Here is a 17239-nt window from a genome sequence, read left to right on the forward strand (position 1 = left end):
ACAGAACTCATTTATACCTATTTATATTTTTGCCTGTTTTCGTTTTTTTATGCCAAGAAACTCCTTGAGTTCTTCCTATTTTTCTTTTTTTCAGCTGTATGTCCTATTCTTGGCATAATATTTTAGAGATGATTTTCTGTGATTGTTTCTAATTATACTAGTGAGAGGTTAGATTTTTTTTCCCCTTGATCCTATTCAGTTGTGATAGTTTGACTCAAGCATCTCAAAGTTAATGACTTGGTATATTTAGTTTCCCAAAACCAAATCTTTATATATACCTATCCAGTGCCATTAATTCTTTATGTTTTAAAGAAATTCAGTTTTTAAAATAAATTTAAAGTAACAATTATTGAGTGTTCAGGGGTTGATGATCCAATTTGAAGTGATGTACTCTTTTTTGATCTTTTTGTACTACTTCAACAAAATGAAACTTAGACTTTTTGAAATTGTTAGCTGTTTTTGTGAAGATTAATTTTCGAAAGCTAAAATTAAACACTGAAAGTAAGTTACTTTATTCCATACGGTCTCTGTCCAGTTTTAGCACTAAAATCAATTCAAGGATGCCAATCCCTAATTGACCAAAGAGCCTTACCATTCTTGTTTTCTTCTCCAGATTTTTTTTGCTGATGTTCAGATAATTTCCAATCTCTAAAATATTCCTGAAATTATAAATTTTTATGATACAGCATAGAATAATATATATGTGGAGACTTGAAGGAGTCAAATCTCAGTGAGCCTTCTGTAGGGCTCAACGATTATTAAAAGGGGGCCAAAGGGGCACTAGATTTTTGAAAAATGTATGTTTGTTTATGGTGGTGAATGTGTAGAGAGGGTGAAAAGTAAAGGAAAAGTAAAACAAGAAAGAAAACTGATAGCTATGAAGATGAGAGAGAAAGAAAATGGAGGGAAGAGAGCAAGACGTGGAGATTTAGAAAAAAGGTTGAAAGCAGCGGGAAAATACATTAGAGGTGTTGCAATTAGTAGGTACTCACAGGGGTGCTAATCAAGAGTTCTGTTGGGCTCCTGTAGTGCTGCTATTAAGGAGCTAAGAGATCTAAATTCTAGTCCTAGTTCTTTGTGTTGCCATGGAGAAGTCAGTTAACTTATATGAGGCTCAGTTTCCTTATCTGTCTGGGAAATGGGAACTAGGTGATCTTTAAGATCTCTTCCGGCTCTAAAATTGTTTGACATATCTTGGTGGTCAGTAACTGTGAGAAACACATTCCTGAGGAAAATTTGCAGCTATAGCTGACTTCAGGACAGCATGTTTAGGGAGTAGGATGTAAGCTCCCTGAGGGTAGGGGCCTTTTCTGTTGTGTTCACTGCTGTATCCCCAGCAGCTAGCACAATGCTTGTTACATAGTAGGCATTCATTAAATGTTTGTTGAATGAATGATGTGAAAAGTATCATGTTGATGGTTATGAGCACACCTAGAAAGCCTTAAAGAAAAATGGTGTGCTTTAGGGAGGGAAAAGACAGATTTCTTCAGAAGAAATCTTAAGCAGGCTGATTTTTAATCTCTTATTCTTCCTTATTTTGTCCCAGATTCAGAGAAAGTGGCTACAGCTAGTGGCATTCTCATAGTCACAAAACTTACGGTGATTGTAGACATACATAACAGTGTACATGTAATCTAAGCCAGTTCCCTTAAAGTGTCTTACAGAAAGGCAGAACCAAGCTTGGGTCTTCATGAAACTTGAGTGAAAAGTATATACGTAGAATATATTAGCTATATTGAATTAGATTGATTGGATTCATTCAGTTGAGAGGCAAAGTTAGGCTACAAGCTGAGATACAGGCTGCCAAATTTAAGATAACAATCAGTGAGATACTCACTAACCACTCCTATCCCTAGGTTAGAAGGTGAAACATTATTATGCCAAAAGATAAAATCACCTTAAGTCCCTAGCACTGAAGTCATCTATTTACTGATTAGCTCTCACTCTATCTTATCCCTTTTATTTAATCTCTAGTTCAGAATAAGTTTGGTTGATGAAGCAGACTAGAAATAGAAAGCACTAAAAAGTGTAGGTCAGGAAGATAGAGGAAAGGAGGAGGAATTCGTAGACAGATATGACAGCGTAAGTGATAGCTGTACTTCTTGACTTTGAAGCATAAAAGGAAACAAAATAAACATATGCTGTCTCTGATAATTATCCTGGATTATTAAAAAATATATAATTCCTATAAGCTGAATGAAAATTCAGGAAATATACATTTTTTAAAAAATAATTTATCCAAAGTGTTTTGTTTTGTTTTGTTTTGTATTGGAATGATAAAACTCTTAGTAGTCTTTAAAAAAATAAATAAACCTATTAGAATGTATAGTCCATCACCACACCTGGCTCCAGGGGTACTAGATAAATATAGGGCCATTATATTTTGACATCTTTTTAAATGTTTTAAAATTTTGTCTTTTATAGGTATATCAGTTTGAGTTTTTTTAACAGTTGCTGGCATTTTATGTTGGGGTTGTAAAAATAGTAATGTTGAGAAATACGTATAAATAGTAAATTGGCTTTTTCTAAAATATATTTTTAAAGGATCACATAAAATTAAAACTACTTCAGCAAAGTGGGGTTAAATGTCTTTCTGTATACATTAGTTGTGAATAAAGACATAAAAACACATGATTGCAAAATTTCATAATGGCCTCTTTGTATGTACACATGTACATATGTGCAAATAGGCCTTTAAGAAAATTTTAGAGCAATATCTATTCATAATATTGTAACTTATTTGTTAGTCATTGATATACTTTATAATGAAATTGAAATATGAAAAATAGGAATATGAAAGAAATATCCATTCATAATATTAAATTTCAGACTAGAACATACTTTTTGTTAAAATCAGAGTTTATTTGGAATGAATCAAATATATCCATTTAAAATTTGCGTACTATGTTAGGTCATTAAAAGTGTCTTAAATTGCCAACTCCAGAAGATGGATAACAATTTCATTCCTGATGGCAATGAATTTCCTTCTTCTGAATTTTTTTATTAGGTGCACTAGGCCTTCCAATGAGGGGGATGAGCAACAATACCCCTCAGTTAAATCGCAGCTTATCACAAGGCACTCAGTTACCGAGCCACGTCACGCCAACAACAGGGGTACCAACAATGTCACTTCATACGCCTCCATCTCCAAGCAGGTATTTATTAATGGACCAGAATATTTTTCAAAATGTATCTTGGTAGAGTAAGCAAACTTTTAATTTTTTAATAAGGTAATTAATTATTTGATTTTCTGGTTCAGTGCCTTTCACTGAGGAAGAAAATACCTATGCTCTTTTTATTTCAGTGCAAATTGTTAAGTACAATACAAGTGGTTTTTATACTGCAGCTCTCATACTGGTTGTCAGTGGGGTGGATATCAAGGGTTAATCACTTCCTGGGGAGCTTTTTCAAAAGGCATCTGTCTTCCTCAAAGAAATATGTGCAATTTAAAATTCCTCCCCAGATGATTGTGATCATTGCTCCCTCACCACACATCCATTGCTCTAATGAGCATAAAGTAAAACAGATGACATAGACTATACATTTAGTATGCAGAGGATAAAACGATATGCCTTTGAAATGAAATTATTCTAAATATGTGTGTGAAATACGTTTATATTTTATGTCACAGTCACACCAGTAGTTCTCTCATCTTAGATACCATGTCAGTTGCACTATAATTTGCCCTTTCTTGTTTATTTACTTTTTCTTTTCAAAGAGCTAGAATGACTAAAGAATTAATAAAAATTAGAACTGCAATTTGAAAGTATATTTGAGATTCTAGGGTTGGACCAATTGATTATTTATAGAGAATTTTAATGAGTGATTGTAGAGAGCTTATTTAGTATAATGGACTTCTTTTTCAGGGGTATTTTGCCTATGAATCCTAGGAATATGATGAACCACTCCCAGGTTGGTCAGGGCATTGGAATTCCTAGCAGGACAAATAGCATGAGCAGTTCAGGGTTAGGTAGCCCCAACAGAAGCTCGCCAAGCATAATATGTATGCCAAAGCAGCAGCCTTCTCGACAGCCTTTTACTGTGAACAGGTAAGATGTTTATTGATACTGTGTATAATTGTCTTTCTGGGTATACTCAGATTTGCCTTTTCATATTTTCACTTTGTTCTTGAGGTGTGGCTTCTCTTTAATAAAAAGTGTGTTTCATCATGCATTTATGTCCAAAGATTCTGTTACCCATCACAAAACAATACGTTTTCTTGAAAATCAGGTTGATTTTGGAAAGCACATTAAAACTTTTTGTTGTTGTTGTTGTTAGAAAAGGATTGTTCTTGGATTCACCACCAGGCAAATTTTAGTTGATATGTCCTCTCTTTATAAAATAAGTTGATTACCTGTGTGGTAAGAGTTCTAGGCTTATGAATAGAACTGGAGACATGTGTGACTGTTACTACTTTGCTTTAGTTATACTTTGAATACCTTCTCAAGTAAGATTTGGTTTTGTGCATTGGAGACTTACCAACCAAAGACTTTTTAAGATCACATCTATAGTATTTGAAAACGGTATCATGTTTAGGGATTCAAAACAAAAAGATGGGTTTTGTACTTTTTCACTTCTCTTTGCATAGTCTTGCATATACTTTGCAAATAAGAGGAGTTACTCGTTTTGTTAGGATTTTCAAGCTGTTTGGGTAATTTGTATGAGAATTATGTCTGAAATACAACACTTTCTTGCAAAAGTGGTATTTAAGCTTGATTGCCTACATGTATATGTATATTTTTTAAATGGAGAAATGTAGGGGCAAAATGACCTTGATCTAGTTGTTATTATACCTATTTGGTTCACTTTCTTCTGTCTAGTAAAATCTGAATTAAAATAGGTTTAGCACATTTACTGTTTAATCTTCATTCCATAAACTCCGGGTTTTGCTTTTATTTAGATATCTATAATTTTACTGCTCTTTTAAATTTTAAAAAAGTTATTTGTGAAGGGTTATCAAAATTCTCATCTCCTTGATAGCTTTCTAACCTTATATCTTTGTCATAACTTTATCCTATCTTTGTGCATTCTCATAGTATTGGGCATTGAATGTATATTTAAAATTTTACCTTTCAGTATTTTTTCACATTCTGTTTTTAAAATATACTTTGCTTAAATTGTCAATGTAACATGGATCTCTAAAACCCTGCTTATTTCTACTATTGGCAGATTGTATTTATTATAAATTGTTTTCATCTCTGAGCACTTATTCCATGTTTGATGGTACCTGTAATAGCATCAGCAATTCTAATATGCTATTAAACAAAAATTTCCATTGACTTTCTGGCTCTTCTCTAGAGTGTTTGTTGTTTTGTCAGCTGCATGTTTTATCCAAAAATTGTTTCGTTATAAGTTTATAAATTTAGTCAAAACCCAAAAACCCCTGTCATCGTCATACAGATTAACCCCACTTACAACATTGATACACTAAGTGCCTTTTATCAGAAGAATATATGACGTTAAAGACATGTGGTTTCACTATAGAATCTGCATTAACAATTCCTATTGACACTCTTAATTATTTGGCCTTGCTCCAAGTTCAGCCTTATTTTTTTTTTTTCTTCACATGCTTAGTCTTTTACAAAAAAGGGAGGGAGGCATTTGTAACTATTTACGAAATACCAGTTGTGCGTTAATTTAAAATTGGGGACACCATAGACTGTGTTTTCTTTTAAGTATATGAAAGATAAAACTATATTTAGATAAGAATGATGTATTTTTGAGCACTGAATTCAGTTTTAAAACGCACCATTCAGTTCAGGTCAACTATATATTTATTGAATGTCTGTTATGTCTTCCTGAACACTAAAGGGCAGAGGACGCAGGGAGGAGTTTGACATGGGAGGAGTATGACATAAACTCTGTCCATGAGGAGTTTATATTCTAGTTGGGAAAGATGTATACTGTATGAGAGAAGATCTATTATGAAAAGTAATAATTGCAAGCTTTTACCAATAAAGAAGAAAAACAACTATTTAGCAAGAATAATCTTAACACTAACCTGCATATTTTTGAGGTTAGGTAATTCAGGTATCCAGTAAGTTGACTCTTCAAGTACACAAAATGTGCCCTGAATCTGTTTTCCTCAAGGTTCTCTGTTCCTCAATAAATTCTTGAGATTTTGTTTTTTAACTAATCTGCCTAAAATGTTCTGGTTCTCATTTGTTCATGGAAGGACTTTAGAGAAGTTTTCAAGTAAAGATAAAGAATAGATTCAGAAAAATAATACTAGTGTTGGTTTTGAAACATATTGTTATTTTATATGAAGAGACCAAAAATATACACTTCTGTTTTTCTTCATCTGAAAGTTAGTGTTCTTACTGTATATCTAAAACTATTTTCTATGTACCCAGTATGTCTGGATTTGGAATGAACAGGAATCAGGCATTTGGAATGAATAACTCCTTATCAAGTAACATTTTTAATGGAACAGGTAAGCGTATTCTGGAGCTAGTACCCTACAAAAAATATGATAGATTTATGAAATATAAAACAATTCAACATACTGGTCTTTAAATACTGTAGGATTTTTTATTGTGCTAGATGGTAGATTTTAATTCAGTGAGAAATAGGAATAGAATTCAATACAGTGAATAGTTGAGAGATATGTAAATATATATATTTTTTACTCGGCATGGTAACATAGTAATTTGTGTTATAACATCAGGATTATTTCCTTAACACCTAGAGAGCGCCTACACATTAACTTAGTTCGTATTTATGCCTCAAAGTATTTTGCTTCATAGCTTTTACTGTCCTCAGCCCTGCAACTGTGAGAACTATAGCTTAGACTACGTTGGGTGGTATGACATTCTGGCTATGGAGATCCAAATTGAAGAGAACCTTTAAAATTGTATAGAACACTTACATTTTTTCTTAATAGTTTTAATAATACTAATGTTGGCATTTAACCTTTATGAATTGTTGATCCAGTTTTATATATAAAATTTAGTTACATGGAAAACCAACTCTGATTTTGACAGTAAAAAATTCCTGCAGTCTTTTGGTTTATTTCTTTTATCAACTGCTTCAGATAGAAGAGAACAGGAAGCTTTGTTGCTATTTTGCTTTAGGTTTTACCCTCTCCACCCTACTGACCCTTTCCTGAGAAAGGAAATAAAGGATGTTATGATCATAGGAGCAAAAATGAACAGCATAATTGGGAGAGAATTAAGTGTAAAGGAAGTGAAAGGTAAAAGAATGCTCACTGAAATGGAGCGCTTGTAGAGGGGAGAGAAGATTTAATAAGGAAATGTCATTTGTAGCTATGAGCTTTTAATTTCTAAATGTTAATGTATGCTCAGCAGCACAGATTAATCACACAAGATTAAAAGCTTTGAAAAAAGATTCCAAATTTTAGCATTTGTAAGTGGTAGCTTGTGTTCAAGATGTAGAATGAAATAGTATATTCCATTGTTTCTAAAATGTACATTTCTTCATACTTTAATGTCTTTGAAATCAGGCTGCATCTGCATACGTAATTTAGTTGTAGTTTTTTTTTCCTAAATGTGACGTAAAGTAACAAGTAAAGATGTCTGACAGTGCCATCTTAGATTCTGCATTATGGTTTTATACAGTGCTGTAAAACGAGAATTATTTTTTAAATTCTGTTTTAACTAAGCGTATTTTATGCTAGGAAAATGCCCAGTTCTTTCCTAAAAATATAGATTGGGGGTTGATTAACTTTTTTAGGTTAAAACATAGTCTCAAATAATATATGGCAAATTTAAATTCCATCTTGGAGGACCTAAAGATATGTATTAAAAGTTAATATATATTCAAAATGTATAATTAACTTATAATCAAAGAATTTGAGAAATTATAAATTGAAGCAGGATAGAAATTCTTAATTTCTATTGTCTTAATGATAATTTTTTAATTCGAAGTTCTTAAACTGCAGAAATAAATTTATAAACTGCAGTTTTTGTAAACAGCAGGTATGAATGATTTATCCTTTACCCTTGTAATTTGAAATTGTCACCTGTCTTTGAATGTTAATAAATTAATGGTGTCTGTTGGTTTTCTGTCAACGAAGTAATCTTGAGATAACATTTGCTGTTTGAGATTCTTACAATTGTGAAATTTGGAGAAAACTAAAAATTAATTGGGAAATGGCAAAATAAACTGAAAATGGTGAAACAAAAATTAAAGAAAAGCTATAGCGCAGGCTAAAAGAAAGGTAGAAAGTTTTCTTCAAAAATTAAGAACACAAGGTTATAAGAATACTAAAAAGTTAAGAAATTGAGATGATTAAAATAGACAAAGTAGAGAAGTTGGGTTAAATTTTAATTTTTAAAGGAAGCCAGCTGATTGTTTTAACTTAAAATGAACAAAAATACATTTAATTTATTCTATATATATTTATTGAGCGCCTACTGTGTAATAGGTAATATAAACTTCTGGGCTTTGTATCATATTTCTATATTTCCAACCCATTTACCATATATGGGAACCCTACTGCTACCCTTTTGTACCGCACCCGTGTGCACACACATTTGTATATGAACGCAGTCAATTACAGGTGGAAGTCCTCAGGGCTTCTGCGTCACTGCCTGTGTCTCAGCTATCTTTCTGGCCATTTGCAGGAGGCACTATCATTGTCACCATTTGTGTGTAACCGAAGCTTCAAGCATTCTAGATACAACCTCCATCTGAGCATAATGAAAAGACCAGTTATATCATAACAGTCTCCCTCTTGTTAGCTCACACGCTATAATTTTAGGTTACCATCTTCCACGGGGGAAATATATGCTTTTTCTTCTCTTTGTTATATCTCTAGGATTTGAGGTTTTTTATTATGCTGGTTGCGTATTGCTTTGCTAAATTGTTCATGAAATTCTTTGACATGAAATCAATCTGCAAGTATCTTTTGAGCAGCTACATACACCTTGTACAGTGCTGTGCATTATTTAGGAAGAAAGCACAATCATTTCTAATTATATTATAGTTGGTTTTTATAGTCTCTTAAAAATATTTGTAGAATCAGTAACCAGTGTTCGTTCTTATTATTTAGACGGAAGTGAAAATGTGACAGGATTGGACCTTTCAGATTTCCCAGCATTAGCAGACCGAAACAGAAGGGAAGGAAGTGGTAACCCAACTCCATTAATAAACCCCTTGGCTGGAAGAGCTCCTTATGGTAATTAAGCTTTTTAATGATGACCAGTGGGAAGTTTCCATTGTATGTGCACACACACATGCATTTACATGTACATATACATATGTTTGTGTATACGTATATGTTTGCATTTTCTAATCAGGTTAGTGTAATTTTTTCAGAATTGATATATTAAAAGTGATTTTTCTTCCCAGAATACCATGGTAGCAAAGTTAAATGGGAAAACTTTGTACAAAAACCCAAGAGGAAGTCCTCATTGGTATTCAGAAGTTATTTTCTTCTGTTATCCCTGCCTTAGTTTACCTTAGGTGATTTATTTTTGTGGTCTGCCTTTTCTCTCCTTAATTGATCACACATTTTTTCAAAAGAATATATTCCTGGTGATTAATAATGACTGACTATACATTGAAGATGTTTTTCTGAGCCAAGGTTTCTCAACCTCCACACTGTTGACATTTGGGCCAGGTAATTCTTTGTAGAGAGGAGATCTGGGGGGCTGTGGTGTTTATATAGAATGCTAAGCAACATTCCTGGCCTTGGCCTACAAGATGCCAGTAGCACTCTCTGTTTCCAACCCCCACAGCCTCTATTGTGACAGACACAAATGTTTTCAGACATTGGCAGATGTCACCTGGGGAAAAAAAATTGTCCCCTGTTGAAAACCATTGCTCATGGGTCATGTATAGCTTATGCAGACTCTTGGTCTCCATTAATATCCTTCATCACCCTTTTTCACTGTCTGTAATAGATAAGAGATTTGGCTAATCAGGGATAAACAGAAATAAAGGAGGGGAAACATATGCAATAACAGTGTAACAATTTGGGCATGAAAATTCTGTGACAGCAATGTGGCTATACTGTTTTTATCACATAGTTTTTTTCTTTTGGGAAAACCTGATAGAGACCAGTAACAAAACGGTGAATTTAAAAGAATCAGTTCATCCATTATTTTAAGATAGAATTAATATTTGATCACATTTTCAACCAAGAAAGATTTCTGTGCCATTCAGATATGAATACAAATAACAGTATATGAAGAAGGGAAAAATGTATTGTTTATATTCTAAAGTTTCCAAATTAGTCTCCCCAAAATTAAAAGAAAAAATGATCTGCCCTGGAAGTTGAGTACCTAGCTACTTGATTCTCAGTTCAGACTCTAATGTTTTTAACCTTTCCTCATAGGTCCATTTTTTCATCCCTTTAATCATTCCCGTTGCTCTCCTTGGACCATCTCTAGTTTCTCCATATCGTTCTTGAATTGTGGAGCCCCAAACTGGATATTGTTCTCCAATAAGGGCCCGACTAATGCCAAGTATAGTGGGAGGATTATTTCCCAGTTCTTGCATGTTTTACATCTATAACATGGAGTCCAAGAAAATCTGAAATAATATGGAGTTGTTTTATAATTGATTGCAATTTGCTCACTCTGTAAGTCGCTTTCAAGTAGAATACTGACATATTCTTTTAAATTTTATTTTGTTCATTTGTATTTGACAGTTAACTGGTATTTATATCTAGTCAAATATTTAAATAAAACAAGCTTTTAAACCAAAATTGTTAATAATTAATCCAATATCAAATTAAATTTTTAAGCACCTACTACGCATGACAGTAGATGTACAGGATTACTATTGATTTCCCTTGTATTATTTTGTATGTTGAGTTATTAATCAGTAAATGAAAATTTAGTTCTTCATTGTTACCCTGGATACTAATTTTTTGAAGTACGCTTTCATAGCATTAAAAAAAAGAAAACTTTTGGTGTATTATCATGAGGAAAGTTAACTTTATAATCTCTAGCAAAATATCATAAGTATCAATTGCAATTCTCCGGATTATTTTCATTACATAGTTGGAATGGTAACAAAACCAGCAAATGAACAATCCCAGGACTTCTCAATACACAATGAAGATTTTCCAGCATTACCAGGCTCCAGCTATAAAGATCCAACATCAAGTAATGATGACAGTAAATCTGTAAGTAACTGAGAACTATGTGAGTGAGTGATGTAGTTTTTCCCTTCAGATTTCTCTTATATTAACAGTTACTTACTAAATACTGTTACAAAACTGTTTTATCTTGATATCTGTAATAATCTAACTTCTGAAGAATGTGGAAAAGCTTTATAACTTAGAAGATAGCCTATTTTTTTCCTATTTCATATAGGTTTGCAAATTTCTGTTGAACTTCTCAGAGTTAATTTAGACTTTTATTGTAGTCCCTGTCAGCTGGATCCCATGAAGTTTGATAATATAGCCTTCTAAGGAGCTGTGTTTTTCTTGAGTAAGTTTTCTCCTTGAAGAATTTATACACATTTTTATACCTGTGTTGATTCAGCCAACTCAGCTTCTTCTTTCTGACTTAACAAATATGTTTATTTCTTCCACATTTCACTGAAAATAGCTTTTCTGTGTGTGTGATGGGAGTTTATATATTATTAAAATAATTGATAAAGAAGATTGGTAAGAATTAGAATAAGTACAAAGTTTTAAAGCTTATATGTTCTAACTTATCTTCGAGGTAGCTTTGGTGATTTTAGGTAATATACTGTATTTAGTTTCTCTTTTACATGAAAGCATTGAGGAGTGTAACTTCAAGTGTATCCCAAAGCATAAAGACCTGAGAAAGAGATAGATTTTTTTTTTCTGTGACTGAAGATCTGAGATAAATAAGAATATTTTCCCTTGATTTCTTTTTCTTTAAATACTCAAATGTGGATGATATAGGATTTATTTGTATACCATGGAACAATGATGGAAACAATTTTCTATAGAACTTGAAAAACAGGTAATAATTTACTACCAATTTAAATATAATAAAGAATGAATAGCAAGGTATTAATATGTGAACTTTTTTGTATACTTAACAAATTTTAATGTCACATTTAATTTTTTTCATGCTAGAATTTGAATACATCTGGCAAGACAACTTCAAGTACAGATGGACCCAAATTCCCTGGAGATAAAAGTTCAACAACACAAAATAATAACCAGCAGAAAAAAGGGATCCAGGTGTTACCTGATGGTGGGACTCTAGAAATCTATGTCAAAGATGTTATAGAATGCTTTTTTTTTTTTTTTTTAACTTTTCCTTGAAAATAAAAGCAACTGTGTTTTTTCTACCCAGGTCGGGTTACTAACATTCCTCAAGGGATGGTGACGGACCAATTTGGAATGATTGGCCTGTTAACATTTATCAGGGCAGCAGAGACAGACCCAGGAATGGTACATCTTGCATTAGGAAGTGACTTAACAACATTAGGCCTCAATCTGAACTCTCCTGAGTAAGTTTTTTCTGTTTTTCCATGTCTGTATATAATACCTCTTCAGACTTCCAGTTTTTAATATCATGTCATCAAATTGTCTCACCTACTGCTACTCATTGTAATCTGTTTTTTCTCTGGGTCATTCGCTTGCATATTAGCTCTTAGATCACTGGCACTCTGCAGTATTCCTTTTATAATTTGGCATTTTATATGTCTGTGTGCATGTGTGTGCATGTGCAAGTATGTATATGTGTGTGTGTATGTATGTGTATATATATACACACACCTTCCACAATCCTGAAATCTCAGCTCCTTGAATTTCTTTCCTCCAGGAATTTTTGTCCTGTAGTATACTTCAGCCACTCCTTTAGTTATCCCTTTGACCTAGTCATTGTTAGTAACTGCAGTCTCTCAATTTTAAAATCTGTGCTCACATGCTTTCCGATTTCCACTTTCTATTTTCTAGTTATCTTCTTCTGGTACTGTAATTCCTGTAATCATTTCACTCCACCGGGGCCTTCAATCTATTGATTCTTCTGTGTTTTAACTGTTCTTCCATATCCCTGTCTCTCTTCCTCTGTAATCAACTCCCTTCTTACCCATGAAATTCTGTGGTCAGTCGTAATTGTTCATTTACATATCCCGTGACTACTTTGCCGTTTTCTCATGTTGTTATACTTGCATGGCCAAAGCTACAGTACTGGTTGTTTCTGCCTATTTCATTCCTGACCTGTGCTACTGAGCCCTGCTAGAGAAAAACACATGGTATCACTGCCTGGGCTTCCTTTATTTTCGTACCCAGGAACCTCAAAAGTAGGCTCTTAATTCTACCAGGGATAATTATACCTTGCATGCTTAGTCCATTTACTCTTTTCTCTCTTACGCAATTACATACACTTCTGCACACCCCTAATACCTTTTCTCCTTGTTCTTACTATCAAATGATGACCTTGCTTTTTACTTTTACTGTCCTAAGAAAGTTGGAAGCAATTAGAAGAGCACATTTAGCACAATCTAGCCACCAAATCTGACTACCTACAGCCATCTACATCTACGTTATTCTTGTCTTCCACCCTATTACTGCAATTGACCCATGCGTTCTACTTAACAACAGATTTTCACACTTTGTTGGGTCATTTTCATCAACATAGAAATACATTGTTACTTCTCTCATCTTAAAATCTTCCTTTGATCCAATCTCCTCTGTAAGTTACTTTCCCATTTCTTTATTTCCCTTTGAAGCAAAACTTTTCAAAGAATCATCTCAATTCCTCCAACTTGGTCTTCTCCATTCTCTGGTAAGCCCATTTCAGTCAGGATTTTGTCCCTGCCACTTCACTAAAGCTGCTTTTATTCAGGTCACCAAATGACCTCTATGTTATTAAATTCAGTGATCACTTGGAGGAACTCTTGCTCCTTAATACACATTCTCATCCTTGAATTTGAGAGCACCATTTTTTACATCATCCTCACTGGTTGGTCTTTTTCAATTTCCTTTGCTGGTACCTCCTCCTTTTCTTCTTGACCTCTTTGTGTCATTCCTCTTCTCTGCATTTATATCCTTGATGATCTTTTCTAGTCTTATTGTTTTAAATACCATATATATTAAGGAATCCCAAACATATGTTTCCATTCCATACTTCTGAGTGTGAGATTTCTACATTCAATTGCTAATTAAATATTTCTTGAATTATCACCCCCCAACTTACTCTGTCTACAGCCTTTCCAATCTCAGTCAGTGGTAACTCTGTACTTCCAGAAGCTTGACATTATTCTTAACTCCTCTTTCTTTTATACCCCATAATCAGGCTTTTGCCAAAATATATACAGAATCTGACCAAAGTTCACTACTTTTTAACTGCTACCACCCTTGTTTGAATCATTCTCTCTTGCCTGAATACTCCATTAGCCAGTCCCTGGGGGTCCCTGATTGTCCTTATCCCCCTTCTCATACAATCTCTTCATATAACAGCCAAGAGAGTCCTTTTTAAATAAATTACTCCTCTGCTCAACACCCAGAAAGAGTTTGTGGTTTCATTATGATTAAAAACCCCAAATCTTTTTTTTTTTTTTTTTTGAGACAGGGTCTTGCTCTTGTTGCCCAGGCTGGAGTGCAGTGATTCTATCTTGGCTTACTACAACCTCTGCCTCCCAGGTCCAAGCGATTCTCCTGCCTCAGCCTCCTGAGTAGCTGGGATTACAGGCATGTGCCACCATGCCCAGTTAATTTCTGTATTTTTAGTAGAGACAGGGTTTCACCATGTTGGCTAGGCTGGTCTCAAATTCCTCACTTCAAGTGATCTGCCCACCTTGGCCTTCCAAAGTGTTGGAATTACAGGTGTGAGCCACTGCACCTGACCAGAAACCCCAAATCTTTACAGGCCTACAAGGTCTTACATGATTGTTGTTTGTCCCCTAACCCCACCTCAACAGCTTTTCCCTTTGTTCACTGTATTCCAGCTTCGCTGGCCACCTTGTATCTCAGACATGTCAGTCATGTCCCTGCCTTAGTTGCTTTAGCAGTTCCCTCAGACTAGAAGAGTCTTCTGCCAGATAATTAATATGATTATCTCCCTCATAGCCTTCAAATCTTCAGATCTGACCACCTTAATGAAACCTAATTGACCACCCTATTTAATAATTATCTGTCCAGTCTCCCCTCCCAGTTCCCTCTAACATGGGCCGTTGTTTATTTATTATGTTAATTGATTTTTGTTTGCCTCCCTCCAATCCACCATTCCTCAACCAGAAAGTAAGTTTCATGTTGTCAGTGATCTTGTTTTGTTCACTGACGTGTCATAAGCTCCTGGAACAGTGCCAGGCATATAATAGGCACTCAGTAAATATTTGATGAATTTAAACTTTTACAAATACTCATTTTTCTTCTTGCCACATAAATAAGTGGGAAAGTAATTTAAATTGGGAGCATGGTATCAAAGAATTTAAAGCATCTTGAGTTGAAGTCAAGTAAAAGTAGAAAATTTTTAATCATATGTTTTGTATATTGTGATATGTTGTGTTATTTATACTGTGTTGCAAGAATACTGAGGGAAGGAGTCTTATCATATTTTACACACACACATACACCTCCCCCCGCCACACACACACACGCATTCTTCGTCTGCTTCTGTATAAGTCAGTAAACCCAAGTAAGAGAATTAGAAGTAAAGATGGTCATTTTACATTTGGAGTCTTTGTTTTTCCTGAAATAAAATTAGAAATCTGTTTTTCTGCTTTGGATTTCAAAATGTTTTCTTTTCCTCCTTATTCAGAAATCTCTACCCCAAATTTGCATCACCCTGGGCATCTTCACCTTGTCGACCTCAAGACATAGGTAGGAGAATCTATTTGTGTTTAGGCCTTTTAAAAAGAAATTTACAACTGAGAATCAGTTAATAAGGCTTTTTTCATTTTATTATCCAGACTTCCATGTTCCATCTGAGTACTTAACGAACATTCACATTAGGGATAAGGTGAGTGTAGTTTATTATTCTACTCAGTCAGCACGAATTTATCTATTTTTCACGTGTTTTTCAGTTCAGGCAGCATACTATTTTTGAAATAATTAGTAATGGTCTCAGGGATATGCTTTCATATGTCCATGTTAACTTGTTAAATGGTAAATGTTAGGACTGGTAAAAAATAAAAATTCTTATATTTAACAACAGGTTACAACCATAACCACAGTTGGTGGGAATAAACTAGATTGGAACATTTGATAAATTTCCTTCTGATAATCTTATTTTATGATCTTAGCAGTAAAAAGATTTTCTTTACAAGTATTACAGATACAGTGTTTTTAATGAGATGATCTGTATCTTTAAAAACTATTCATGACCTTGACTTTTCTCTGTATTTTTTCATTTCCATTTTTTTAAATCACCTAAAATTCTAATTCTAAAGTAATTATTAACAACAAATTACAGCTTAATCTCTCTTTTTTCAATCTAAGAAAGAAAATGGTGGCACTTTTTGCTTTAGAACTGAGTGTTTCTATTACCAAAAAAATTCACAATGATATCTACATTTTAGCCTTGGGAAACAACAATTTAGTGAAAAAATAATACATTTTTGTTATATATTTGTGTATAAATATGTATGTGTATGTATATATATATATGACAGCATTCTGAGGGTGCCTTACAGTTCTGTGGTCAAGTGGATGTTGATGTTGTGACCAGGCAAGTAAAAGGGATACCTTTCTCAATGTCTTTTAATACTTCAGTAGATGGAAGGCAAGAAGTATGAGATGGAGAGGTCTCCTATTTTCTATTTGTGGATTGTGTGATTTGCTCTCACCCCCACTATAGAGCTCTTTTGCTCCAGTTACCTAAGCGTTCCAGAACCTTTTCTTATTGCCAATTCGAGAAATACTAATTTAGGAGAATTTGTCACGTGGGGGCTGCTGCCTGAATAGGGATAGCATGAATGGAGAGAAAAATTACATTCAGATAATCTGTAATAGCCAAATAAGTATTTAGATATAGGATCAAATAACAAGGTAAAAATGTTGTTTTGGTACACTTTTAAGGTTTATTTAAATGTGAAAATTTCTTGGTAGGTGGTTATGTTTCTACCTTGTGGAGAGAAATGTAAAGCAGTTATCTTTCAGGCATCTATTTAAACAAACTAAAAAGTCATTTCTTTCTGGGTTTTGTATTCATCATCTGTGATTTGCTGGAAGCATACAACTGACTTGTGAATCACTGTCAGATATAGATTCAGTTAACATTTTTTATAAGCCTTCTATATATTTGGTACTCTACAAGGTGCTTTCATATACCTTCACTCATTTTATTTACTTTCTTAGTAACCCTCATAGGTGTCATTGTCCACATTTGACAAGTAAAGCTAA

The 17239-nt window shown here is 33.8% G+C and overlaps 1 protein-coding gene across 6 annotated transcripts in view; it reads left to right on the top strand.

Moving 5' to 3' along the window:
• Nucleotides 1–17239, top strand: part of CNOT2 (CCR4-NOT transcription complex subunit 2) — a 107782-nt gene that overhangs the window by 79285 nt on the left and 11258 nt on the right. For all 6 annotated transcript variants that reach the window (NM_001265869.1, XM_077953074.1, XM_015152183.3 and 3 more), the window contains 9 exon segments: nucleotides 3008–3155; nucleotides 3867–4049; nucleotides 6354–6433; nucleotides 9014–9139; nucleotides 10971–11095; nucleotides 12023–12143; nucleotides 12246–12402; nucleotides 15657–15718; nucleotides 15808–15857. In NM_001265869.1, the coding sequence (NP_001252798.1) occupies nucleotides 3008–3155; nucleotides 3867–4049; nucleotides 6354–6433; nucleotides 9014–9139; nucleotides 10971–11095; nucleotides 12023–12143; nucleotides 12246–12402; nucleotides 15657–15718; nucleotides 15808–15857 (1052 nt within the window).

Source organism: Macaca mulatta, chromosome 11 (genome assembly GCF_049350105.2).
Source record: "Macaca mulatta isolate MMU2019108-1 chromosome 11, T2T-MMU8v2.0, whole genome shotgun sequence".
Lineage (NCBI taxonomy): Eukaryota > Metazoa > Chordata > Mammalia > Primates > Cercopithecidae > Macaca > Macaca mulatta.